The 27,708-nt window shown below is 37.2% G+C and overlaps 1 protein-coding gene across 5 annotated transcripts in view; it reads left to right on the top strand.

Annotated features, from left to right (window-relative positions):
* The first annotated feature begins 10,826 nt into the window (after positions 1 to 10,826).
* The window catches only part of CADPS2 (calcium dependent secretion activator 2), a 621,734-nt gene continuing 604,852 nt past the window's right edge, over positions 10,827 to 27,708 (top strand). For 4 of the 5 annotated variants that reach the window (XM_053669959.1, XM_053669957.1, XM_053669958.1 and 1 more), the window contains exon 1: positions 10,828 to 11,374. In XM_053669959.1, the coding sequence (XP_053525934.1) occupies positions 11,039 to 11,374 (336 nt within the window). In that variant the 5' untranslated portion in view covers positions 10,828 to 11,038. Of the gene's footprint in view, positions 11,375 to 27,708 lie in introns of all 5 variants that reach the window. The other variant, XM_053669960.1, reaches the window with a different exon arrangement.

Below are 27,708 nucleotides of genomic sequence, written 5' to 3'. Positions count from 1 at the left end.
ATATTATTGCCCATCGAGATATTATTGCCCTTCATGACTCCAAATATTTCCTTTCATGAACATATTTCTCTTGTTACCTCCATTATTCCTTTGGCATAATATTCTTTATCTTAAAAAATAAATAATTTTATAACAAATTATAAGTGTTCTATTGAATATATTTATGAGTGATAATTACATGGGATAGAAAATATTATTTTTCCTGACTGCATCACCCTAAGTCAGAAGTACTTTTGCGCCCTGACTGGTGTAGCTCAGTGGACTGAGCACTGGCCTGCGAACCAAAGAGTCGCGGGTTTGATTCCCAGTCAGGACACATGCCTGGGTTGCCCTGGCATGCCCATGGGGGACATGCAAGAAGCAGTCACAAACTGATGTTTCTCTCCCTCTCTTTCTCTCTTCCTTTCCCTCTGTCTGAAAACAAATAAATAAAATTTCTTAAAAAAAGAAATACTTTTGTACAGTTGGCACATATAAATTACCTTTCCCTCACTATGTAAATAATTATACTAGGTATAGAAAATTATTGAGTTAATTCCTCTATAGTTTTTCAACTTCTGAAAGAAAGTGCTCACATGCAATGTAATTTCTAATTTCCATCAAATTGGATGTTTCAAAGGACTTTTCAAGACTATTATTGACCTTGGTAGAAATTGATACTTTATATAATTCAACTGCTTCATGTAATATGTACAAAGTGGCTGGCTATTTTTCAGAAAAAATGTCAGTTGAAATAGGAATTTCAATTATTTTTTTTCACTTGTAATTGGCAGCTAAATCTGGGCCAAAGATACATTTAGCAATTATGTGAGATAAAAAATAAGTTATATTAAGGTTCTGATACTTTATTGACATCTCTACAGCATAAGACTTACTAAAGATTGAACTTTAACTTAGTTTTAAAAACACATTTGTAAAAGATATATTTTAGCATTTGAAATATCCGACCAAATTAAAGATACAGCACCATCTTATGGATATTTCTATATTTGTAAAATTTGGAAATGTAAAATTCTTTCTGTATTTGGGAATGGAAATGCTTTTTTTTAAAGTAAAAATTTGTAGAAGAAGAATATTTTCATGTAACAAGAAAAAATATAGTGTTGAATATATTAAATGTGTGTTTGTATATGAATGTGTGTTTATGATGGCATAATAAATAAAAGCACAAAGTGAGATTTGTGATTCATTTCTCCTTTCAAAATTAAGAATTTTAATAATAAGAAAAAGAAACAACTGTTATTAAAACACAAATACATAACTTTGTGAAACAAGACATGGAGCCCAGAATATTGTCAGGCTGTGAATGAAGTGGGCATTACCAATTATCACCTTGCAAAGATGTTTTAGAACAAAACTACTGAGAAGTAGGTGTTCTTATGAACCATGAGTCACACTTCCCAAAGAGCACTGAAAAATTTAGGTACAATAACAAACTTATTTAACTATCTGCTGATACCGTAGACTGGTAATACAGTTTCCTTATATTTATTTAGCATTTAAACATTGTCGTGATTTATGCCCACTATTTTGTTCAGATATTGATACAGATATTTGTGAACAAACACCTTCTAATAATCCTTTTTATTATTTAATGCAGAACACATAGTTTAAGGAGACTTCATAAAAATTGATGAACTTCTTAATTAATGATTAAGGCATGGTTACATATATATGGTTCATAGTTTTAATATTTCGTTCACCATAGTTATCATATATAGACCTCAGGCATTATATGATTTAACCAGTTCATGTAATATAGAATTCCTCTACTCTAATCAAAACATAGAGTCAGTGGTTCTTTGTTTTTTTGATGTCTTGAATTCCATGATAAAAATTTTGGAACCTCTTCTAAGAAAAATGTCCATCAAAAAATATATTTTGCATACAATTTTAAGAGCTTCTGGACTTCCTGGTGCTATCCCATTTTGAAATAATCGTACAGCACCAATTCCTGGTGCTCTACAGTTTAAAATAGTATTCTCCTTATTTTAACATGTATTTCTTTAGGTCCTAATTTTGACGAGTGAAATTCAGGAGCTTCATTACAAAAATGCAAAGTCATCTTGTACAGAAGCTCTGTATATTTACACACACACAAACATAAACATACACTCCTCTTTGGTTTTAACTCATTCTCTCCTGTCCCCAACTAAGTTATATAAAAATATCAGTTTAAATAAAGAGGTTCTTACTGGCTTGTTTATATGTTTTATTTTCACATTATTTACTTTAGAGTGAAGTGTGATGTTAACTACAAACAACATAATTTTCAGCTTTATCCTCACAGAATAGTACAGGTTCTAATAATGTCCCATTAGGAACCATTTTGTATATAATTTAAACTCTCAACTCTAAATTTCTAAATCTTGTTGTAAACTTGTCATTGATTTAATAAAATTAAGTAATTCCTAGATGTGTACACTAAAAATAACAAATTTGAAAAATATTAACCATAGTGGATACATATTTTTATGTTCACTTCTTAGTGTGGTTAGGTATTTTGTAGCTTAATAGAAAATCCAGACATTTAATAGATTTATATTAATAGTGTGATGTTTAAATTTAAATGTAAGACACTATATTAGATGTTAAATTTTTTATTGATATCAAGTAAAGAGTTCTCTTTATTTTAAAACTATTTTGCTTATTGATAGTGTACAGAAACCTGGTTAACTTATTGGACAAAATTGTAAGGAATAGTTAAACAGTATCAACTGGGAAAAATAAACATATCTATTTATTAACTATTTACTATTACTTTGGTCTGTAGCAGTAATTAACAAACTTGTCCTCAGGTCCCATTTACACTTTTAAAGGTAATTAAGGACCCCAATGATCTCTTGGTTTTATGGGTTAATTTAATACAATGCTTTGATTTTTAAGGGCAGGTCACATCAATATTTATGAAAAATTTAGATAGCTAATCATTTAAAATAGGAATAAAAATGTTTTCACAATCTATACCTTTAACTATAATAAGATCCACCGGATATATTGGTTCAACATAGTGTGATACTTTATCTTTAAATCAGGCAGAGAGAAGAATAGTTGAGAGTGCATATTTGCTGAGTAACAATAATATGTTAGTTTGCAATAGTAGAATTAGAGACCTAACTAACTAACCCTGAAGACTAAGGATTGGCAAAATGCAGTCCTCAAACCCGGGGGAAGGGGGGTGGTGGTCCTTGAGACCTTATCGGGGAAATCTGTGATGTTGAAACTATTTCCTTACAAGTACTAAAATGTTATGTCTTTTTCACTGTGTTAACACTGAATATATGGTGCACAACAACTGTGGATTCATGCTGGAGCTTTATCAAGGCAACCAAGACAAGGCTCCAAAATCTACTAGTGATCATTGTGTTCTTCACTGGTATACACTCACCAAAAAAAAAAAAAAAAGCCAGTTTCATTTGAGAGCATTTCTTTTTTTTTATTTAGTTATTTTTCAAGTACAGTTTTCTGTCTATTTCTGATTAAACAGTGAAGTTTTAATTAAGTTAAATTTCAATCCTTAGTACACGTTAACAAATATACTGTGTCTACTGAGGAGAAGTGGGAAGGATACATAAAACACTGCTGCATAATGAAGTGTAGAAGAACCAGTGCGCTGAACTAGCCACTTTCTTCATAGAAAACCATTCTCACTTGAGAGAACAACTTGACAAATTGTGGTTATTCATACTTAGATATTTGGCCAATGTTTTCTCAGAAGTCAGTGAAGTGAGCTTGTCACCTTAAAGAAAACTGACACTACTGTTGCCAATGATAAAATTCTACTTTTCAAGAAAAAAATTAAACTTTTGTAAATTTTGTATCTGTCACTTGAAGTTCAGTAGTTTTCCAATGCTTGACAACTTTGTTTGATGAGATTTGTCATTATTGGCAAATGTAATTTTTAAATACTATATAGTAAAAGTAAGTGTCAATTCTTAGACCACCTATATTATCAATAAACCAGTGTTTTCCAAATGCCCAGTGAATGACATCACAAAACCATGCATCAGTAAAAGGTCTATTCAAGGGGTAAGACAGATTAATAAATTTTTTAACATCACTGAGTAATAAATGTTTATTGAAGTGGTTTTAGATTCCACATTGCAGCTTATCTTAAAGAAATGACCACTTACTGAGTTTTGGTGTAATATCAAAGAAGAATATCTACAATTATATAAAAATACTCCATTTTCAACTACATATATATGTGTGATTGGATCTTCTTCATCTATTTTAAACAAAATGATGTATTGCAACAGACTGACTGTAGAAGCAGATATGAGAATCCTCATAAATTCTATTATGCCAGACAATAAAAAGATCTACAGTGTAAAATGTCACTCTTTCCACTCAACTTTTTATTTTTTAAAATACAGTGCTTTTTTCATAAAATATGTAATTTGTGTTATATCATAAATTTATTATTTTAAAGAAATAAATAGCTATTTCTAAATTTTCAGAAATACTAATAAATATAACCCACACAACCAAGACATGTCCTTAATAACTTTTAACTGTGTAAATGCATTCTGAGAACAAGTTTCTTAATTATTGTTAGACCAAAATAATAGTAGATAGGTAAGATATCTTATTTTTCCCACTGATGTTACTGGACTACCCCTTTTAATTTTGTCCAATAAAAACTCTACTTGAATTTAGTGTAATTTTCTAGAGCATTAGTGTTGAAATGAGTTTTTACAGCAGTGTAATTTTCATCCCTTAAGTGAGACATTGGTTCAATTTCTAGTCAATCAGTTCAATGTTCTCTTTATAGTGTCCTAGTATGGTGCTTAATATAGAATAGGCATGCAATAGATGTTATTGATTGGCTGCCAGAAAATGTTTTTTAACAACAAAGTAATAGAAGTAAAAAAAACTGTGAAAGCTAGAAAAGGGAAAAAGCTCTGACTATTGCTTTATCCATTATGATCATCATTCCTAGATTTTATCCATTCCTACAAAAAGTTCACATAGTTTGTGCCTCTATTAATGTTTAAAACACAAACATCCTCTTCTAGGCTAAATACCTGCTTTGGTAGGAGACCATAATAATCGTAACATACATTATATATCTTGAATTAATGCAAGACTTTTCTCATCACAGTTTGAGCACATAGGTCACAATATGCTTCCACCTTTCTTTCCTCCATGTACCTCACAACCAACTCAAATTTATATTACTTCCTCCAAATTTCTCACAAAATGGAAAATTAAAGACCAGAACTGTAATCAATCTCATTAACAAATGCACACAGATGGAACAGGAACAGAAGAAAAGTAGCCTCTTATTGTGGGCTCACCTTCTTACAAAAATTATGAAATCTTTGAGATCTTTCTAAAATACCTGAACCCATATTTGGAAGTTTCTTAGGTCTGGTTGTTTCTAGGCAAATCATTTAGAAATATTAATTCTAATTTATGTAAACCCCAATAAATAAATGCATAGGACCATTTACTAGTTTATCTACAATTTGTTTCTATAGTTGTATGGTTAAAAGTGAGCTAAGTAACAAAGCAATTAGTATACAATAACAGGAAAATACTTGGTATTTATTGAGAATTTACTCTAAGCAGATAGTCTTTCACACCTTGCCTGCCTTACTTGCTTTCGTCTCCACTACAGTCCTTTGACTGTATCGTGTGTCTCTGTACATCAGTGTGGACTACTCATTTATTGGTCAATCTGTGTTGATCATCTGCATATATTTTTACCGATTATCAGTAAAAAGTGGAGTCCCAGAACAGTTCTCTGCTAGCACTGAAAATGTAACTGGAGGGGAGAAAAAGAAAAAGCTGAATAAAGGGAAGAAAGGGATTTAAATGTGGTTGCCAGGAGCATTATTGTCTCGTAAGATAAAACTACTCATCTTAAAGTTTCAAAAATTTGTTGTTTTTAAAGCAACAAACAAGTGTTGGAGAGGTTGTGGGGAAAAGGGGACCCTAGCGCACTGCTGGTGGGATTGCAGACTGGTACAACTGCCATGGAAAACAGTATGGAATTTTTTAAGAAAACTAAAAATGGATCTGCCTTTTGACCCAGCAATTCCACTGCTAGGATTATATCCTAAGAACCTCGAAACACCAACCCAAAAGAACCTATGCACCCCAATGTTCATAGCAGCACAATTTACAATAGCCAAGTGTTGGAAGCAACCTAGGTGCCCATCGGTAAATGAATGGATCCAAAAACTACGGTACATTTACACAATGGAATTCTATGCAGCAGAAAGAAAGAAGGAGCTCCTCCCCTTTGCAACAGTGTGGATGGAACTGGAAAACATTATGCTGAGTGAAATGAGCCAGGCAGTGAAAGACAAATACCACATGATCTCATCTTTAACAGGAACCTAAATAACAAAACAAATAAGCAAGCAAAATGTAACCAAAGACACTGAAATAGAGAACAGGCTGACAGTGACCAGAAGGAGAGGGGAGGGAGTTTCAGGGGAAAAGGGGAAGGATTTATAGGAACAAATATTTCCAAGGACACATGGACAAAAACTAAGGGGGGTGGAAATGGGAGGGAGGTGGGGAGCACTGGGGGGGGGTGGGCTTGGATGGGAGTAAAAGACAGAAAACTACTTGAACAACATTTAAAATAAAAAATAAAAAGTAAAAAAAGTTGTTTTTATCTTTTGTAAATGCATACTTCTCTTATTAGCTGAATTTGTGAGCTGACAATTTTCTGGACATATTTGCAAAGCTAGCCTTTCCATTTGACTGGAAAAGACTCTTTCCTCTGTTAATGTATAATTTTAACTGTAACTATACTACAAAAGATAATACACTGCCCATTTCCAAAACACTGTAGGAGTATTCTGTGAATTTTTTCTCTATTTACACAAGAGCATACATATATTACCATAATTTTTTATTTTGCTCTTGTCTGTTTCATATGCATCCCTTCAAGGACAAACTTTTATTGTTTTTCTCTACTCAGAATACTCTGTAGCCTAGAGTGAGTGCTCAAATAATGTTTGTTCAATGAAATAGTTTTATCTTTGACTTGAAAGAGTTAACAGCTTCCTTTCAGGTCAGATGCACAAACCAAGTCTCAACCAGAAAACAGACCACCTACCTATAGCTATTCAGGTCACACTCCTGTTTTATAAGTAACATTACTAAAACACATTTATATTCTATTTTAACACTGTGCACCCATCTTTTTTTTTTAGCATTAGAGGCCTTTCATTAAAAAGCAGTATAACTTCAATTTGTTTTTATGCTCACCTTCACAAACGTAACAATGAATCATTGACTAAATTTCAGTGTGTTTTATGTATTTATGAAATGGTACAAACCAATCACAATCTAATGTTGAGCATCATTTATTCAATTATCCCAGAGAATCAACCACTGTAATAATTATCTGAAAAGTTAATATTGCTTGTAGAAATTTGGCAAGAACAGTAGGGTATGTGCAAAATTGAAAATGTTAATTAGAAATTATTAAGGCATAATTAATTTGTAATGATCAGGTTTTCTTTTCTGGCTTCTTTTGTTCTATCCATCCCTTAATTGGAAGACAAAGAGGGTTCCCTAGAGACCCATCATTCTCGCTCTTCTCTCTCTGAATACAGGATGTCTGGACCTTATTAGCATCTATACCTGTAGCTTCACTACCACCAATATGCCGATGATCCCTTTCTCCAGATTTGAGTAACATATTTGTATTTCCAACAGAGATTCAGATCTCTCTGATAAACTCCTCATAACTTGGTGTTTCTCCAAACTTAGTTACCTTCTAGAAGTCCATATTTTATCTATTAACAGTCAAGTTATTGACTCTCTTCCTCAGCTTCTCATATATATCCCACCGAGTCCTTTGTTTACCTCTTAAGATTTTCTTCTCTCCTTGTCTCCCATCTTAAATTCAAGGCCTCACTGTTTCTCTCCCAGATTTCCTTAGTAACCTCTTGGTATCCTGCCTCTTTCACTTTCCTTGCATTGTTATAGATTGACTCTTAAGAGTTACAGATCATCCTTTGTCTTACTTACTTTTCTCCATTTTCCCCAGGATGTGGTTTAAACTCCAAAGCATGGCTTACAAGGCCATGGATGCCTGCCCCCTGACCTGCTCAATGCTGAATTTACCTCATCTCCCACATCTTCATATGTATCCTTCACTTCAGTGATAACACTTTACTTGCAATTGTACAATGAGGCAAGTAATTTCATGACTTTCCAAATGTACTTCCTCCTGTCTAAAGTGCCCTTACCCCCCCAAAGCTCTGGATCATTCTTCAAAATGTATGTCAACCATCCTGGAAGTCTTTCCTTCTTCTTTTCTCAATGCAGTTATTTTTTCTCTGCGCTACAATTATTTTCTGGTTTATTACAACAATCATCAGATTGCAATACCAATATTTATTTAGTTTTTTAGAAATAAATGTTTTTCTCATTTGACATTCTTTAACCTGTAAACTTAGTAAGCTCAGAGACTGTATCTTGTTTTTCTAAATATACCTAGCATAGTTTTCACATATGTTAGTTTCTTAAACAATATGTGTTTAATTAATGAAATCCTTAAATTTTCTCTTTGTTGTCTTTTGGATGTTTCTTTAGTTTATGCTCCTTAAACCATTTTCATCTTCATACAGAAAACTCTGTATACCTTATTCTAAAAATTATTAGATGTTTTCCAGTGGGATCCCTAAGGCTTGGGAGATTTTAAATTTGATAACCATTTTTTTATTTTTTAAAGGTTTTTATATACATTTTTAGAGAGAGGGGAAGGCAGAAAGAAAGAGAGGGAGGGAAACAGCGTGTGGTTGCCTCTCACGTGGCCCCCACTGGGGACCCTGGCCCACAACCCAGGGATGTGCCCTGATTGGGAATTAAACCAGCAACCCTTTTGATAACCATTTTTAATAAAAAGAGAGTAAGAAGCCATCACACAAAGTAGTATTAACTAACTAATAAAGAAAAATGAAAAATATACCTCTCCTTGGCATGAAAAGGAAGGGCAATGAAGCTGGTATATTTCCATTGCAGTTTTATGTCTCTAGGAATTAAATTATTTTAGTTATCAGTTTAATAAACAACATACATGTAATATGCTAATATATAGTTAAACAAATTATAGTAGAAAAAGCTACTATTTGGAAGTAGAATGGACTCACTATATTGAGCCCTTGTTCCATTACTTAGTTTTGAAGAAAAGAAGGTTCTTTTAAGTCTCAGGTTCCCTGCCTGCCCAATGGAACTAAAAATAAATGATAATATATGTACAATGTGGAAAAGAATTAGTGCAGTACGTGGTACAAAGCATGTAAATGGTAATCATCATCATTATCACCACCTGTCTCAAAAGGTTACTTTGGTCACATTATTATACAAGCACATTCAAAAACTTTGCAAATTATTAAGTGCTGTGTCTATCTATATGCACTGGAATCTAAACGTAGATGAATAAGCTTGACACTTATTGTTTACCTTGCCAGAAATGAAATACTGTTTTTAATACGTCAGTTTTTGAGATTTCCTATTCCCTGGCAGCTGGAGATCAGTCACACCCTCAGTAAATAAGGAGTTAAAATGTCTTTTACCTCTTTATCCCATCTAGGGAGAATGTCACTAAGTGCGAAAGGAAAGCTTCTTTCTTGTTTACCTAACTGTGAAAGTGGCTTGGAAAAGCTCAAATTGCTATTTGGTTACAGGGTAGACAAGCTCAGAGCCAGCAATTTCATCTGCTTGGTGATACTTCCACTGAGCTTTATCGCCTACCTTCCAGCTTGGCCACGGCACACTGCACCGTGTGCTGAATGCACTGTTTTCCCGATTTCCCCACTCCGTCCGGGTTAAAAAACATCAGGAACAAAAATCACAGAAAGTTCCAGGTGGTTCCAGCTTAGGGAGTGAGAAATCTTAGCGGATAAGACAGACTTAAGGTACCAGACGCCCACTTGAGGCCAGAACCAACAGTGACCAAGTGCTGTGTGCCTTACTGCGTAGCGGGATAGTCTCACTACTTAACAGTGCTGGACCCTGGGACTGCATTCAAATATCTGCTGAATAAATGTCTACACTACACTACCTGTCTTGAGTCAACTGCATCCCAACCCAGAAAATTATCGAACAATACGGCGGGAGCTGAATCGGTGTGCCATTTCGTAAGTATAAAACCTGTCTTGCTTCCTGAGTCTACAAGAATAAAAACAGTTAAAAAAAAAGCCTCGAGCGTTTTGCTCTTTTTCCCCCAAGAACATTTCTCTGACTGTTATAATTTGAACTTCACCTTCAAACAGCAGCAGAGCAGAGTGACAGACTTTTCAAAGTCTCTTCCCAATGTTATTTGTAGGTAACAGCTCTGGCCCCACTTTTCCGCGCTGGAGTTCAACTCTGGGTATCAGGTTCGGGTCCGAGAGAGATTCTGGGGGCTCCCTCCACCTGGGAGGTGGGGGTGGGGGCCAATCTCCCACTCCTCTGGAATCTTGCTAAAAAAAAAAAAGGGAATGGAGGTCGGGTGGTCAGAGCAGTCCAAGCAACCCTAGGCGGGCGAACACAGAGCCAGCGTGTTCAGTCTCTTCCCGCCTTTGCAAATTGCACCCTCTGGCACCCCTGCAACGCGTCCCCCGGCGCAGCATCGCGCGCACGCGCACTCCGCGGCCCCGCGCCCGCTCCTCAAAATTCCATTCCACGTGTTGCTTGTTGTAGGCGCCACAGGTTCCCCACCTGCGTTCGGTGGCTCCCAGCCCGGGCGGTCACGGCAGGACCGCGGGGTGGGCGGGCCCTGGGGCCGGCCTGATTTATTCAGCAGGCGCTCGGGCTCACCCCCAACGGTAACTCCGCCTATTTAATCCCAGCGGCTCCCCTCTCTCCATCCGCGTCCTCCTCCAGGCGCCTGCCCGCCCCTTTGGCCCTGGTGGTAGGAAATACTCCTGTATTTAACTCGACGTGTCCGGAAAGCTCTGGCCAGTTTCCCTTTCGTTCTGTGGCCGCTGTTGCCACCCGCGCGGCACCCTCAGACTCGCGGGCGCAGCTGCCACGGCTGAGGCACCTGGGGGTGGGGACCGAGCGGCGCGGCTGCCCGAGCACCATGCTGGACCCTTCTTCCAGCGAAGAGGAGTCGGACGAGGGGCTTGAAGAAGAGACCCGCGATGTGTTGGTGGCGGCAGGCGGATCCCAGCGAGCGCCGCCGGCCCCGGCTCGGGAAGGGCGGCGGGACGCGCCGGGGCGCGCGGGCAGCGGCGCGGCCAGACCCAGGAGCCCGAGCCCCTCGGTTGTCAGTGAGGGGCGAGAAGAGCCCGAGCGGCAGTTGGACGAGGAGCAAGATCGGAGGATCCGCCTGCAGCTCTACGTCTTCGTCGTGAGATGCATCGCTTACCCGTTCAATGCCAAACAGCCCACAGACATGGCCCGGAGGCAACAGAAGGTGAGTTGGTTGCAGGACCGTGCGCCTCCTCCCACTTGTTCCTCCCCGGGCTTTTCTCCAGGAGAGATCTGGGGGACCCTCACTGTCCCTCTGCTTAGCGCAGGACGCTGTATTTTCGTTAGTCTTGGAGGGCAAGTGAACCCTTGCGGGGAGGACAGTGTTTCAACCATCTGCGTATGGGGTTGCAGGAGACGTGTGTTCACCCCCGAGTTGGTAGAACCTGTCTCTTGGCAAACGACCCGGCAGCTCTGGCTGTGCAGCGATGCACCCGGCGGGCGGGTCGGGCTCTGGCCGGCTTGCAAGGCAGCTCCCGTCAACTTTAATTTCTAGCGGCAGTGGCGCATCCTGTTCGCTTAGCCCAACCAGAGCTGGACTTTGCCGTGGGTCTGAATGAGCGAGTGTGTGTCTAGACGTAACGAGTAGAATAGGGACACTTCCAGTTGGGAAGTCTTCACCAAGGCTAAGGGACGGAAATGCTAAGAAACAAAGTGAAATAGACAAGTTTTCTATACTGCTTAATAACTAGGACATCAAATCTAAAAACTGCAGAATGTCTGTAGCTTTGTAGTAGTGCTGGGAGTTAGTAATTCTGGTCAGGGCTGGCCCAATGAAATGCACTACTGATAAAAAGAAAGGATTGGTGTATAACCATTTCAGCACAAATGTTTTTTTCTCCTTTTCCTTCCTAAAGAGATAAGGAGTTTGTTTCAGATGCAATGTGTGCCAGCTTTAGTTTTAAAACAAGACCCCAGGGGTTTAAGGTTCTGTAGCAGATTGAAGTAATGACTGAAGTTGCCCTAACTGGGTGTTTTAAACAAAAACGGTCTAGCAAATCTTTTTAGTAGACTGCTAATCCAGAAGGTTCAGTAGAAATCTTTAACAGTCCCTTTGGTTTGGGACAAGGTGTGGAGACCCAGAGAGATTGTAATTTTCCCAAGGCATACCTAGATGCACAGATGGCATTAGCTTCCCAAAGCTAATTAACTTTAGTGTGTGAGGTGTTTCTTAGAAATTGGAGAGCTTTTGAATTGAATTTTGAAAACTTGTAGTTCAGAGTAAATGCAGTCTAACCAACACCCTCCTACCCCAAATACCCATCCTCTTAAAACAGGATTAAACTAAGTAGCTGTTTTGAATAATTCACTCTCTGGGCATGCTTGTAGGATGATTCTCTAATTACATAGATCCTTCTAGTGCCTAACCCCCTAGGTAATTCAGAGTCACAGAAAGCCAGCGCTGGGAAAAAAATGTAGGGATCCTCCTGTGCATACCTCTCATTTTGGAGAAGAGAAATGTGTCAGAGTAGCATTTTCTAATCCCAAACGAGTTCGCATGGTCAAAGATGCCAATCCTCGAGTCAGTTTTTAGTGCCCCTGGTGGACTTTTGTGAACTTTCCATCCACTCCTAGGTGGGTACCATACTTTCTCATCTGTCACTTTGGCGGAGTTGCATTGTAGTCACCCCTTACCTCTTCCCAACTCTAGGTCAGATGACTTTCAATTTCAGTAGTCATTCTTAAACTAAGTGTAAATTTTAACATTTGTTGTTATAGGTGGTCATAAAAGTATGAATCTCATTCAGTTTTTTTCATTCATTGCACTTAAACTTATTTACTACATTAAAGTCTTAAAAACATAGTGTGGTAACATTAAGATTCAAAGACAGATATTTTAGTCAACTGCGAGTTTAATGCTATTACATTTTCTCAGCTCACAGATAAACCCTTGACTAGCTTTGTGGACCATTTTCACCAAGTGACAAGCAACAACTCTGCAGCTCATCATAGCCACTCACCATTCCTAACAGTCAGAGGGCTCTGATCAGCAAGGCTAGACTCTTACCTCTGATTCATTTTCTTCATTGTAACAGGAGGACCCTTTCAGATCCCAACTTCTGAGTTTCTAAATTCCCAAAGTTGAAAGAAGTAGCACCATGTATTTCAGTGACAAAAATTTAAACTATTAAATCCTTTAACGAGATGTCTGACTACTTAAAGACGTGTTTGGAATCTTATCCTTGAACATGTTTTCTTTTGCAACAAGTCACTTATTAGTAGCTGATTTATACTGTACATACATTTTGCATTTTGTTAATGAAACAAACTCACCTTTGCTTCTTCAAATAGGGTAAATCTCTTGACTCCTGTTCAATTACAGGCATACCTCAGAGATATTGCAGATTCCCTTTCAGACCACTGCAGTAATACAAATCTTAATCTTTTTGTGGGTGGGGGGATTTGCCTTCAGTTTGTGTCTCCCAAAAAACCCCAATAATAGCAGAACCCAGAAATCTGAAGCAAAATAGAATATCATTTTAATACTGAGTACAGTAAAATAAGGTATACCTGTAGAATGCTTGCTTGTCCAGAAACTGAGTTGGCAAACAGGTGCATTCCCAAGACTGCTGCATGTGTTCTGTTCAAAAATATGTGGAATGCTTGGAAATTTTTCTAAATGTTGAGAGCATTGAGTTCTGTCTGATTAACTTTTGTGAATTTTTAAATTAAGGTTGAGACCCCACACAACCTAGTAGTTCCTTTATTCAAACTTATTCAAAAGGCCTCATGCTTTTTTTTAAAACCTGCTGCTTGCTAAGGGGAGCTGGAGCAATTTTTGATGGTCAGATATTCTCATAGGAAAAAGCAAAATATAACTATATTCTTGTTAATTTGATGCACAAGCCAGCCTTGTGCATCAAATTATACAGTTGGGTTATACAGAGAAAGTAACAGGATAATTGCATAATCACAATCTATTATAAATTTTTATTCTGTCTTCAAGTAGTCAGACATCTCGTAAAAGGATTTAATAGTTTAAGTTTTTGTCACTGAAATACATGGTGCTTCTTGAATTTAGAAACTCAGAAGTTGGGATCTGAAAGGGTCCTCCTGTTACAATGAAGAAAATGAATCAGAGGTAAGAGATCAGCCTTGCTGATCAGAGCCCTCTGACTGGTAGGAATGGTGAGTGGCTATGAAGAGCTGCAGAGTTTCTGTTTGTCACTTGGTGAAAATGGTCCACAAAGCTAGTCAAGGGTTTATCTGTGAGCTGAGAAAATGTAATAGCATTAAACTCACAGTTGACTAAGATATGTCTGTCTTTGATTTTTGGCTAGAAAACTTCAATTCCGAGGAATAACAGTTGTCAGCCTATGCCAATCCAGCCATCTGACTGAATACTGATGACTTTACAGAAAATTTTGGGGGTTAGGTTGGGGGTGGGGGGTAGTGTGGACCAGACACTGACAAGGCCCTATACCAGGTGGTCACGCCACCTAAGTGAACATACATGGTATGAATATAAAGGAAACTGCCAATGGCAAAATAACTTGCTCTGTGAATAGTTCTTAAGCCTCTGATGCTTATTTCCTTTGATTACTTTTGCACCACCACAATGTTAACTAAAAGCAGTAATGATGAATTTGGGTGGTTCTGTATCATTGGTTAAAGGTGGAATCAGTGTTAAAAAGGGAGCACAGTGACACAGATGAAGCAACTCTGTTAAGGTAAAGCAAGTCAGTTATTACTTAACAAAGGCAATTTGTTTGGTGAACCTTGGGAAAACATTGAGACCCAGGTGGAAAAAGTAAGAAAAGGAGTTCATAGTGGTTAGAAGTTAGGGAGAATCCAGCAAACATAATGACCCCACAGAAGATGTTTAGTACATTTGCTCACATAGATGTGGCTTTACAAACTACAATTCTCAAATTATAACTGTCTTTCACATGTGCATGACTTGATGTGCTTATACTCTTGGTTAGCCAGGAGTCTGGAGGTTTCTGATTAGTGGTTGCTGTGTTCACTATTTTTGTTTTTATTAAGTTCAAGTCACATATTGAGATGGAGCCAACTATTTTTTAAACTAGAAATAATGAAGAGGGAATTAAAAATATTAAAATGGTGCCTAAAAACTTTTCCTTTGCTTCATATACCCCTGTTCTTTGTGTTTCTACAATATGTACATTGTCACTGTAATCACACTAAAATGTGCCTTATTAACCTTTTAATATAATCACTCCTATATATTTGCATATTTTTTCTTGTTTATTCTAAATTCAAGTAATGTATACAAATAATACTGTGAAATTGCAGTTGATGGGGAGGCGTGCTCCATTGGGAATATCGATCAGGAAGAGAGAGCATTGTGGGGAAATCGTATTGGGTGAAATAATGCACAGTGGGCTCTTGCCTATAATTTCCATCTGAATGTTAATACTACAGTAAAGTGGACAGTTTTATCCCTCTTTGGGTATGGTAGTCCTTTCTGATTTTTTAAAGAAAATTTTCCTACTGCTAAGGTGTTCCCTGTGCTCAGGGAAAGAGTCACTTCTATATAAAAAATTAGCTACAGAAAAATTATGGAAACATTGTCTGAAATAACATTTCATTTTATTATCCCTGTTTAAGTTACCTAAGGCTTTGGATATGATTTCTTTCCTGAAAAAAACACCTTTGATTCTTATCCTTAGTTGCACATTAGAAACACCTTAGGGAACTTAAAAAAAAATCCATGATCTAGGCTGTACCCTCGAGTAATCAAATCAGTCTCACCTGGGTAGTCTTAAAGTTTCACAGGTGATTCTATGCACAACCAAGGTTGAGAACCATTGTTTTAGAGGGAACCAAATTTTTGGAAGTCTTCGGAAGCATTTGCCCATTTCATGATGGGTTATTCATGAGCACACTTGACCAAAAAAAGATGACCCCAGTGCTCCCACCCTCTTTATTCACCTGATTTAGCCCTGGGGGATTTTTTTTTGTGGTGTTGTTTACCTGTATGAAAAAGTCCTCAAAGGGAAGCATCTTGCCCATGTGGAAGAGATGAAATAAATAATAATGGCAGAAGCACTAAAAGGCATCAAAACTGATGAGTTCAAAAACTTGTGAGCAGTAGAAAAAACATTTTAATAAGTGTATTGCATTAAATGGAGAGTGCTTTGAAGGTGACTGAAGTTTTAACATGTAGGAATAAACATACAATTTTTTTATAAATAAATTCTGTTTTTTGAATCTCTGTGTGTGTGTGCAATGGAATATTACTTGGCCTTAAAAATAACGAAATCTTACCATTTGCAACAGTGTGGATGGACTATGGGGCATTATGTTACTTGAGATAAGTAAGGCAGAGAAAGACAAATACCATATGATTTCACTTATATATAATCCAAAAAAAACGGAGTCTTAGATATTCCAGAAGAAATGGATAGTTGCCAGAATTGAGGGGGAAGTTTTCATCAGCTGGGTGAAAAAGGTGACAGGACTAAGAAGTTCAAATTGGCCGTTACAAAGTGGCCATGGGGATGTAAAGTATACCATAGGGAATATACTTCTTATTATAGTCAATATTATTGTAATAACTAAGTATGTCTCAGTGAATATTGTTGTAATAACTAAGTATGGTGTCAGATGGTTACTAGATTTATGGGTGGGAATCAGTTCTGTAAATGTCTAACTACTATGCTGTATATCTGAAACTAATATAATATTGAATGTCAACTATAATTGAAAAGTAAAAAAAATAATTTAAAACATAATCTAGCATTCATAGAATCCGTGCAGTGGGAGGCCAGTGCATATTTAGGCTTTTAAGAAGTCTTCCATTAGGTGTATTGCTGGGGGTAATTCAATTACATTAGCAATTGTGTAACATTCATAAAACCATAAATAACTACATTAGCAACAGAAAACATAGGATGCTGAGGGTAAACCTGAGTGTTGCTTTCCATTCCACCATGAACTTGGAAGGAGAACATAGTGAAATCTCTGAATTGGAGTCGACACTGAGTAATGTCTAACTGAAGAGCAAATTTCACAAAGGCCTTCCAAGATTATTAGTAGGTGCAGTGTTTTTCAGGTGTGCAGTAGTAATGCTTATAGGTTTTTTAAAAAGTAAAATTTAGAAGCCATTCCCAAGTAATTGTTTTAAGTTAATTAATTAAAACCATTTAAACAAGATGTATGTTCAAATGCTCTGATACTTTTTTGCAGTTTCCAGAATTTTAACATTAGGCGAATAGTAAGGAAAGCACCTATTTTCTTTAAACTGTATTAGTAGGTGGTTGTTGGTTGGAAGTTGGAAGTCTTCTACTTTGTAGAGCATCATTGATGCTCTGCTTTGCTTCTTGATTCTTTATCACATCACTTTGTAAAGTTTATGGCTTGAATATTTTTATAATTTTCAGGTTAGTGATGAATTTTTACAGTGAAAATGTTATCAGGGCAAAGGGTATAAACAATTTAAAGGCCATCTTTGCCAATTTGAGAGCTTAGATAATATTTAATTTGCTCCTTTCTGATTGCTTATGAAGATAAATGTGTTTATGTGTGTGGACTGATATCCTTTTTCCCTTGCCTTTTGAGATTTTGGTTTTACTTATCAAGGTGAGCCCTTTATTAATATGGTAAGGAAAGTGTTCCTTTGTGGAGGGTGTATCTATAGTCTGCCTTTCATTTAGATTTTAAGTATATGTCCATTTACCCTAGAAACTTCTCATTTATGCTTTTGGACAATTAATTTCCCATCTGGAACTAAATTTTGACACGAGGGTTGGACTTTATACCCCAGAGAGCCAAGCAATTCTTGCAGCCTAATTTTTAATTAAACTCTACTCTCATTACTAAGCTGCAAGGCCAAATTGTTCATATTCTTTCCTTCATTCATTCATTGGTCAGATATTTGAGCCCCTATTATGAGAGTTTAATACTGTTCGGTGTGCTGAGAATATAGTAGAGAATAGAACAAGCAGAAATCCTCTCATGGGCTAATGTTTAGTAACATACAAGATCTGTCCAGAAGGTATACAGCCACATCATATGAAAAATAGAGACATTTATTGAAGGTACAAGATACAAGAAACATTGTATATAGGACAATGACACCTTAGTCCCCTTCAAAGTAGGCACTTTGGGACCTCACACAGTTCTCCCACTTGCCATCAGCTGCCCTGTCTTACTGTATTCTCCTGGATCTGATCAACAGTCTGAAATCTCTTCCCTTTCAAAGGTGATTTTAGTTTTGGGAAGAGACGAAAGTCACAGGGTGCCAAATCTGGACTGTAAGGAGGCTGAGTCACCTAGGTGATTTGATGTTTCCCCCCAAAATTCTACACAAGATGTGATGCACAAGTAGGTGTATAGTTGTGATGAAGCTGCCAATCACCAGTTGCCCATAGCTGTGGCCTTCCGAATCATCCAAACGGTTTCTGAGGAGGAATGTTCAAGCTTAATGCAAAATCTAATGTCGATTCTTTGGCTCTGCTCAGTCATTTTGAATGTAAGGGCCATACAGTATACATGCTCACTCATTGGTGTCTGCCACGCTCACTGACTAGTACAGTGAAGTCATCATTGTTCACACATGTGCCTTTCAGTCCATTCTCCTTGGCTGCCAGGTTACATCGATGTTGCGTAAACTATTCTCATTCTATTGACAAAGGCTGGACTTTTCCCTGGACACTACAGTATAATGTGTATATAAGTTTCTCCTTATATCTGTTTCTATGTTACCTATTCTGATTCATTAATCTAGTTCGCTTTTCCTTTTGCTATTACCATATAATTTTGATTTAATTTGGCCATATATTTTAATATGTGATAGGGTTAGTTCCCAGTTCTGTGTCAGGAATTTCTTTCATCTTTCTCCCCCCCCCCTCTAAAAATAATACCTATTGGCTAGGAAATCACTTTTTGGCACAGACAGCCTGGGCCTCATTCATTTCTAGTTTTCATTCATTTTGTGAACAAGGCATTTTACATCTTTGATACTAGGCCTTTTCATTTGTAAAATGGGGATAATGACCTCATAGAATTCTTATGATTAAATGAGATGATGCATGTGAAGTGTTCAGTATGTGCCCACTACATGCATGTGCTCCAAATTAGATGCATTATATTTTTGTCGATTTCATTAAGCCTGTGTGGGAAACAGTGATCGTGTTTACTCTGTTCAGTCTTCTAGGAACATAGCATGTCTTTTCATTCAGTCAAGCCTCGTATGTCTTTGTGATGTTTTGTAGTTTTCATTATATGGATGCCTTGTGTTTACAATCAAGGTTATTTTTAAGCATTTTATAATTTTTCTTATTGTGACACTTTATCTATTATGATGGGTACATACAAACTTTTTTGACTCTTATGTTATAACTGGTCATATTACTATGTGCTAATTGTTTTAGTAATTAGTACCTGATCCTTCTAGATTTTGTAGATAGGCAGTTGAATCATCTGCAAATAGTGATGACTGCCTAGTCCTGATCCGTAACTGTGTCTCTTCTGTTTCACTCGTCACTCTGTAAGAATGCCTACAACAGTGTTTGTGCCAGTTGCCAACACAAATGTGTGGTATTGGCAACACAAGATTTACTGGGAATGCTTTTGGTATTCCACCAAATGCATTGTTGGTATTTTTGGATAGGTTTTCTTGTTTAAATAATTACTTTTTATCCTCTTAATATAATAAAAAATATCTGCAATATTTGATTGTGGGATTCATCTCGGATGCAAGGATGGTACAATATTTGCAAATCAATAAATGTAATATGTCACATAAAAGGAAAGACAAAAACCACATGATCATGTCAGTAGATGTGGAAAAAGCTTTGGATAAGGTATTCCACCCATTTATGATAAAAACATTCAGCAAAATGGGAATAGAGGGAGCATTCCTCAGTATAATAAATAAAAAACTAAAGGCCATATATGAGAGACCTACAGCCAACATCATACTCAATGGGCAAAAACTAAAATCTTTTCCACTAAGATCAGGAACAAGACAAGGTTGTCCACTTTCACCACTTCTATTCAATATAGTATTGGAAGTTTTAGCCACAGTGATCAGACAAGAAAAGGAAATAAAAGACATCCAAATCTGAAAGGAGGAAACAAAACTGTCACTGTTTGCAGATGACATGATAGTGTACATAGAAAATCCTATAGACTCCACCAAAAAACTACTTGACCTAATAAGTGAATTTGGCAAAACAGCAGGATACAAAGTCAATATTCAGAAATTCAAAGGCATTTTTGTACACCAACAATGAAATATCAAAAACAGAAAGCAGAGAAAAAAATCCCATTTGATATAGCAACAAGAAAAGTAAAGTACCTAGGAATAAACCTAACCAAGAAAATAAAAGACCTATACTCAGAAAACTACACAGCACTGAAGAAAGAAATTAAGGAAGACACAAACAAATGGAAGCATCTACCATGTTCATAGATTGGAAGAATTAACATCATCAAAATGCCCACACTACCCACACTACCCAAAGCAATTTATAGATTCAACACAATCCTTAAAAATACCAATGGCATATTTCACAGGCATAGAAAACATTTCAAAAATTTATATGGGACCATAAATGATCCCAAATAGCTGCAGCAATCTTGAGAAAGAAGAACAAAGTAGGAGGGATCACAATACCTGATATCAAACTGTATTACAAGGCTACTGTAATCAGAATAGCCTGGTACTAGCATAAGAACAGACACATAGACCAGTGCAACAAAATAGCCCAGAAATAAACCCAAGTCTCTACAGTCGATTAATATTTTGCAAAGGGGGAAAAAGCATAAAATGGAGTAAAAGTAACCTCTTCAACAGATGGTGTTGGGAGATGGGGACAGCTACGTACACAAAAATGAAACTCAATCACCAGCTTACACCGTACACCAATATAAATTCAAGATGGATGAAAGACTTAAATACAAATTGTGACACCATAAAAGTGCTAGAGGAGAACATAGGCAGGAAAATCTCAGATATTCCTCGTAGCAGTATTTTCACTGATATGTCTCCTACATCAAGGGACATAAAGGAATGAATGTTATCAATTTTTGTATCAATTAAAGTGATTTCTTAGTTTTATTTTACTGCTGTGACATATTAGATTGCTAGGTTTCCTATTAATCCATATTTGCATTTTTTATATTTTATTAATTATGCCATTACAGTTCTTTTTCCCCCTTCATTCCCCTCTACCCTGCACACCCCTCGCCCACCATTCCCCCCTTTAGTTTATGACCACGTGTCTCAAGTTCTTCAGAACTTGATTCTATATTTCCCGTACTATTCTTGCCTTCCCCCCTATCTATTTTCTCCCCACTGTCTATGCTACTTATTTTCTGTACCTTCTCCTCCCTTCTCCTTCTCCCACTCTCCTGTTGCTAACCCTACATGTGATCTCCATTTCTATGGTTCTGCTCCTAATCTAGCTGTCCTCTTAGTTTGCTTTTGTTTTAGGTGTGGTTGTTAATAACTGTGAGTTTGCTGTCCTTTCACTGTTCATCTTTTTTATCTTCTTTTTCTTAGGTAAGTCCCTTTAACCTTTCATATAATAAGGGCTTGGTGATAATGAACTCCTTGAATTTGACCTTATCTGACAAGCACTTTATCTGCCCTTCCATTCTAAATGAAAGCTTTGCTAGATAGATCAATCTTGGTTGTAGGTCTTTGGATTTCATGACTTGGAATACTTCTTTCCAGCCCCTTCTTGCCTGTAAGGTCTCTTGAGAAATCTGCTGACAGTCTGATGGGAACTCCTTTGTAGGTGACTGTCCCCTTATCTCTTGCTGCTTCTAGAATTCTCTCCATTTGAATCTTGGCTAATATAATGATGATGTGCCTTGGTGTGTTCCCTCTTGGTTCCAACTTCTTTGGTACTCTCTGAGCTTCCTGGATTTCCTGGAAGTCTATTTCCTTTGCCAGATTGGGGAAGTTCTCCTTTATTATTTGTTCAAATAAGTTTTACACTTGTGGTTGTTCCTCTTCCCCTTCTGGTACCCCTATAATTTGAATGTTGGAATGTTTAAAGATGTCCTGGAGGTTCCTAAGCCTCTCCTCATTTTTTTGAATTCTTATTTCTTTATCTTTTTCTGTTTGGTCATTTTTTCTTCCTTCTGATCCACTCCCTTGATTTGAGTGCCAGTTTCCTTTCCATTACTATTGGTTTCCTGTGTATTTCTCTTCATTTCAGTTAGTTTAGCCTTCATATGTTCCTCTAATTTGTGACTAAAATCAACCAGTTCTGTGAGCATCCTGATCATCAGTGTTTTGAACTGTGTATCTGAAAGTTTGGCTATTTCTTCATCACTTAGATTTATGGGCTGTGGGGCTCTGAGTTCTTGAGCCATGTTTTGATCTGTTTGTGCCTGGTACATATGAGGAGAGGCACCTTAGTTGTTCACCAGGGCGAGGCCACCCAGGTTGCTGGTTTGTGATGCTGTATGTGGGGGCGGGGTCAGAGAGGGACAGTGGCGGTTCCCTCTGCCGCTTCCTGCTTCTGGGGCCTGCACGGTTTGTCTCACTGCTAGCTCCTTCACCGGTTTATCTGCACGTGAATGTGTGACTGCGATCAGCTCTCAGTGGGTCTACCGCCTTGCACCCTCAGTGGGTCTGCCCACTTCTCCACACCTGGGATCTGCCCACGGCTGCTGGCACACCTGGGTCGGTTGCCTGAGTTGGTCGGGTGGATCTTTCCTAGCTGTCCCCGCTCTGCTGCTGGCTCTGCCCCTCTTACCAGTTTGGCTGAAGGGTTCATTGTTGTCAGACTTCTGTGTAGTTCAATTTTCTGTGGTTTGGCTGCGTGTTTGTTGCTAAAACTTTGTTGTTTTTAAACTTGGTTGTGTGAGAAGGTGCGGTGCTTCCACCTACGCCTCCATCTTGGTGGAAGTCTCCATATTTGCATTTTTAGAGTCATTCCTACCTGGTTGTAGTCAGTTGGTTTTTATACACCTTTGATTTTGAGTTCCCTACACTTCTAATTTTTTATTTTTATACCTGTATTTTTAAGGGAAAGGTCTTTATCATTTAGTGGTACTCATTGTCACAGGTTAGGTTTTAAGAATAATCATAAGTGAGAAACTTTTTAACTTTATTTGGTGCTCTAGAACAGTTTTTTAATTATGTAAAAAAATATATGCTTAAAGGAGTAGACTTGGACTTTTGAAAAAATACTCATGAAATTAACTACTCATGAAATTAACTACATACAGAACCTGTTTTAGATCTTATTTCCTTTGTTTAGCCTACTAGATTTCTTTTTTAAATATTTCATTTATTCTTAGACAGGGGAAGGAAGGGAGAAAGAGAGGGAGAGAAATATGAACGTGTGGTTGCCTCTCGCATGCCCCCTACTGGGGACCTGGCCTGCAACCCAGGCATGTGCCCTGACTGGGAATCAAATCAGGAACTTTTTGGTTCACTGGCCCACACTCAATCCATTGAGCATCATCATCCAGGGCTAAATTTCCTTTTTATTCTAGATTCAAATGTGATAATTGCCTTATATCAGAAAATAAGTGAGATTTATTGGCTCTCAACATTTTTACCTCAATAGAAGACCACTTACAAATAAGTTGAGATTCATTGAGGCAAATATTTGCAATGTGAAATGGGGATATACAACTTAATCCAACATAGATCTTGCTGTAAGAAGCTGAAATCTAATAGGTGATATATTGAATTTGTGGTCTTTTAAATAAGTAAAGATCCAAAAGACATTTTTTTTTTTTTAGCTCTGGGGAGATTTGGGTACAAGAGGTAAATTTGGGAATTGTAATGTGGATTGATTATAGTGAAGCCATGAGCTTGAATGATGTGGCTGAAGGAAAGATTCCAGCAAAGAGAAGGTTTTAATGACTTGGCCTTAATTTCAGGATTTAAAAGACAGGAGAGATGATTGACCTGGCAAAGGAAATGGAAAAACAGCCAGATATGTTAGAAGTAAGTTAGGATGGTTTGTGTGACAAAAGGTAAAGGAAGAGCTAGCTATTTAAAAAAGGAATATAAAACAATGTCAAGTGCTAGTGAGAGGTCAAGTAATCTGGGGATTGAAAATGTTAGTTGGATTTAGAAATATTGAGGTGGCTTCAACATTGGTGACCTTAGCAACTCATTTTAGGTTTAATTTTTTTTAATTGAGTTTATTGGTGTGACACGGGTTAATAAAATTATATAGGTTTCAGAGGTACATTTCTATAATACATCACCTGCATATTGTATTGTTCACCACCCTAAGTCTAGTTTCCTCCCAAAATCGTGTATTCCATCTTTACCCTTTCCTAGCTCCCCTCTTTCTGTCCCATTGTCTGTCTGAGGGTTTTTTGTTTGCTTTTTTTTCAGTTTTAAGTTTTAATTTTTAACCCACTTGTTCATATGTTGATATTTCGAAACAGTATTTTGCATACTGAATCCAGCCTTTTTGATATCTGATGAACATCTTGAATAATTAACATTGTGACTTTGCCAAACAACAATTAAGCTTCAGCAGCGCTGTTCTTTGTATAGACTCTTTTGTGGAAAAACTATATAAATGTAAATGTATATATGTACATGAATATATATTTGTTATGCTTTTATTTTATAAAAGTGATATAAAAATTATTACTGATAGCCCTGGCTGGTGTACCTCAGTGGATTGAGCACAGGCCTGCAAACCAGAGATTCATAGTTTGATTTTCAGTCAGGGCACATGCCTGGGTTGTAGGCCAGTTCCCAGCAGGGGACACATGAGAGGCAACCACCCATTGATATTTCTCTCCCTATCTCCTTCCCTTCCCCTCTAAAGATAAATAAAATATTTTAAAAAATTATTACTGATAAGCATAGATTTCATATCTGGTAGAATTGAGACATAGACCATGAAGTATTGTCCAAGTAGCAGGTTTTTTAATTAGGTACTTAAGTTTCGCTGTTTTTCATTTCAATTGTGAATGAAACAGTGAGACTTAAAGAACTTATACAGATGCTGGAATACATAAATCAAAAAGTGAAGTGAAACGAGAATTAAGCCACTTGAGTCAGGAGAGGTAGGGTTAGCTTTCTTTAGGTGATGGTAAGATAATAATTTAAGTGTGATAGGAAGGAATTCTTGACAAGGTTTAAGCAGGTTCAAGAAGTATTCTAATTACAATTCGGAAAAGATCTCTTTGATCTGAGATTAGATAGTGCCACTAGATTGCCAACTCCAGGGTATACCAGTTACATGGAATTTAAGCGCCCCCCTCCAAGTGGTACAACCTTGAGAATAGACTAAATGGGCAAGAGTGGGAGACAGAAGACCAGTTAGGAAGTTGTGGCAGGGGTTTAGGTTTGAATGGGGTTGTTGCCTAAAAGGTGATATACATGTAGAATATAGATAGTATTCATTCAGTGTTATTTAACTAAGTTCATAGATGCATTAAATGAGCAATTATAACATGCCAAAATATTTAAGCTATCTTATTAAAATAATAAATATATTCATGTGGTTAAAAATCCAAGTCTTGCAGATCTTAACAATAAAAAGCCATTGTCCCCTGTTCCATTCCTCTCTATTCTCTGTCACATACCCAGAAGGAACCTATTTCACTCTTAACTATTAATCTTTTAAATGCTTCTGTCAGAATCTTCATAAATTTATATAAGATGCCCATACCATTTTTTTCATTCATTCTTTTTAGACTTTAGCCATTACTTCTTATAAAAGGGGCAGGATGCAAAGATTTAGCTCATGCACACAAGCTACTGGTTCCTCTTTCTTTACTTGGAATACGGATATTCAACCTTATTTGTTTCTGTTAGTTGACTTCAATATATTTTCCCCTTCTTACAAGCAATAGGAAACGTAGTCTTCTTATAAGCTTTGGTTGAGTACATGGCCTGGCTGAAGACTGCACTTCTTATCTTGCTCTCCTTTCTTGTTAACCATGGGACTGAGCATGATTGTCCACAGAGAATGTGGACCAACAACACTGCCTTGAGGGATGCCGACTTTATATCTCCCACATGAGAAGAGGACCAGGTCCTGTGAGATCAGTCTTCATGAGGAATTATACAGGCAATATCTTTGTTGTTACAGGATTCAGGAGGACAGGCCATAGACTACTAAAATTTCCCGGAGGAGGGCAGAAAATGAGTCTTACCAGAATAAGAGCAAGTATGCTGCTTACAGATTGTTTTTTTTAATTGTTATAAGTTGTTGCTGCCTGGGAACAATCAGGGTCTGATCATCTATTCCAGCTTCTCTTGCAGCTAGATATAGCTGAAAGACAAAGTTCAAGTTTGTGGAGTATGAATGGAAGTGATATGGACAAACCCTGTGGGCCATTTTCTGAAAGAGGAGGACCATGTTCTCCCTGTTTTTCCCCCCCTTCCCACTGGCTGACATATTAGTGTCAGTGTGGCAATAAATAGTTAAAGCAACCATTCAGATTAGGAGATGGTTGCTACTTATTGAGGATGCAAAGCAACACATATCAGAGAGCCTAGAACACTGATAGCTTTGCAGAGGAGGGCTGCCATACCAGCTCAGATTTCTAAGTGAGAGAAATGAACTTTTGTCATGTTAAGGCCAACTTTTTTAGTTAAAAGATTGGATTTTAGCTGTTATAAGATGTCTTTTATATCCATATCCTATCTACAATTAGCTTTGTAATTTAAGTAAAATTCTGTCTTTATTTCCAGACCTTTTCTCTATGAACCTTATGGCTGTACTCTTCCTGCTGTTAGTGTTGATTACTTGATATTTATTTCCCCTCCTTTGTTGCTACATTTCTACGCCTAGCTTCTCTTGCAGCTATAGGTGGCCATAAGTTCTGGTATATGAGACAGGAGACAATCGTCTTGTGACTCTGAATTATCCCTCCCAAGGTTGCTAATTTATTTTATGTTCTGTAAGAATCATTAAGATCTCTGCACTCTGTTGAGTAGTTAATCTAGAAATGGAAAAGTAATGGAGTTTATATTATAAAGACTGTTTTTCATTGCAGAACCACACAATATACTTGACTGCACGCCTTTTCATGTAAAACTGTTTTTCCTGGAGTCTACTTGTTTTTTCTTCTGTACTATGTTGTCTTCCTTCATTGTCTCCTTAATGTGTCCCCAGTTATGAACCTGTGATTCTCAATGGGGATGGTACTTAGTAGGCATCCAGAGACTCATGAAATCCTGGAACACATAATGAATCGTCCCTCATTTACATGATATTTGAATATTCTGTTGGAGGAGGAAAAGCTAGTTCATAATTATTTGAGTCATATGGATTTAATATGTAATGAATTATTTTTCCTAGAAATATAACTCCTGGGTAATTTGAGGGAAGATGCACTTTATTTTGTTAGGGACTTTTCTGAGAATTGCTCATTATGTAACAGGGAATAAAATCTGTATACTGCTCTGACTTATCATGAAATAGTTAGAGTAAGATGTACTAACAAACTGATAAAAAAAAAAGACTTACATAATGCGTTTCTTTGTAAGCATATTGTTAAGCACTATTGATTCCAGTTCTTGCCTGTACAAGAAACAGCTTTGACCATACCTTCAAGTGATACAGATCGCCCACCTGTAGCAAT

This window comes from Artibeus jamaicensis, unplaced genomic scaffold (assembly GCF_021234435.1).
Source record: "Artibeus jamaicensis isolate MK-2021 breed Jamaican fruit bat unplaced genomic scaffold, CSHL_Jam_final contig_540, whole genome shotgun sequence".
In the NCBI taxonomy this organism is placed as follows: Eukaryota; Metazoa; Chordata; class Mammalia; order Chiroptera; family Phyllostomidae; genus Artibeus; species Artibeus jamaicensis.
This window is presented reverse-complemented; position numbering and strand designations above follow the sequence as displayed.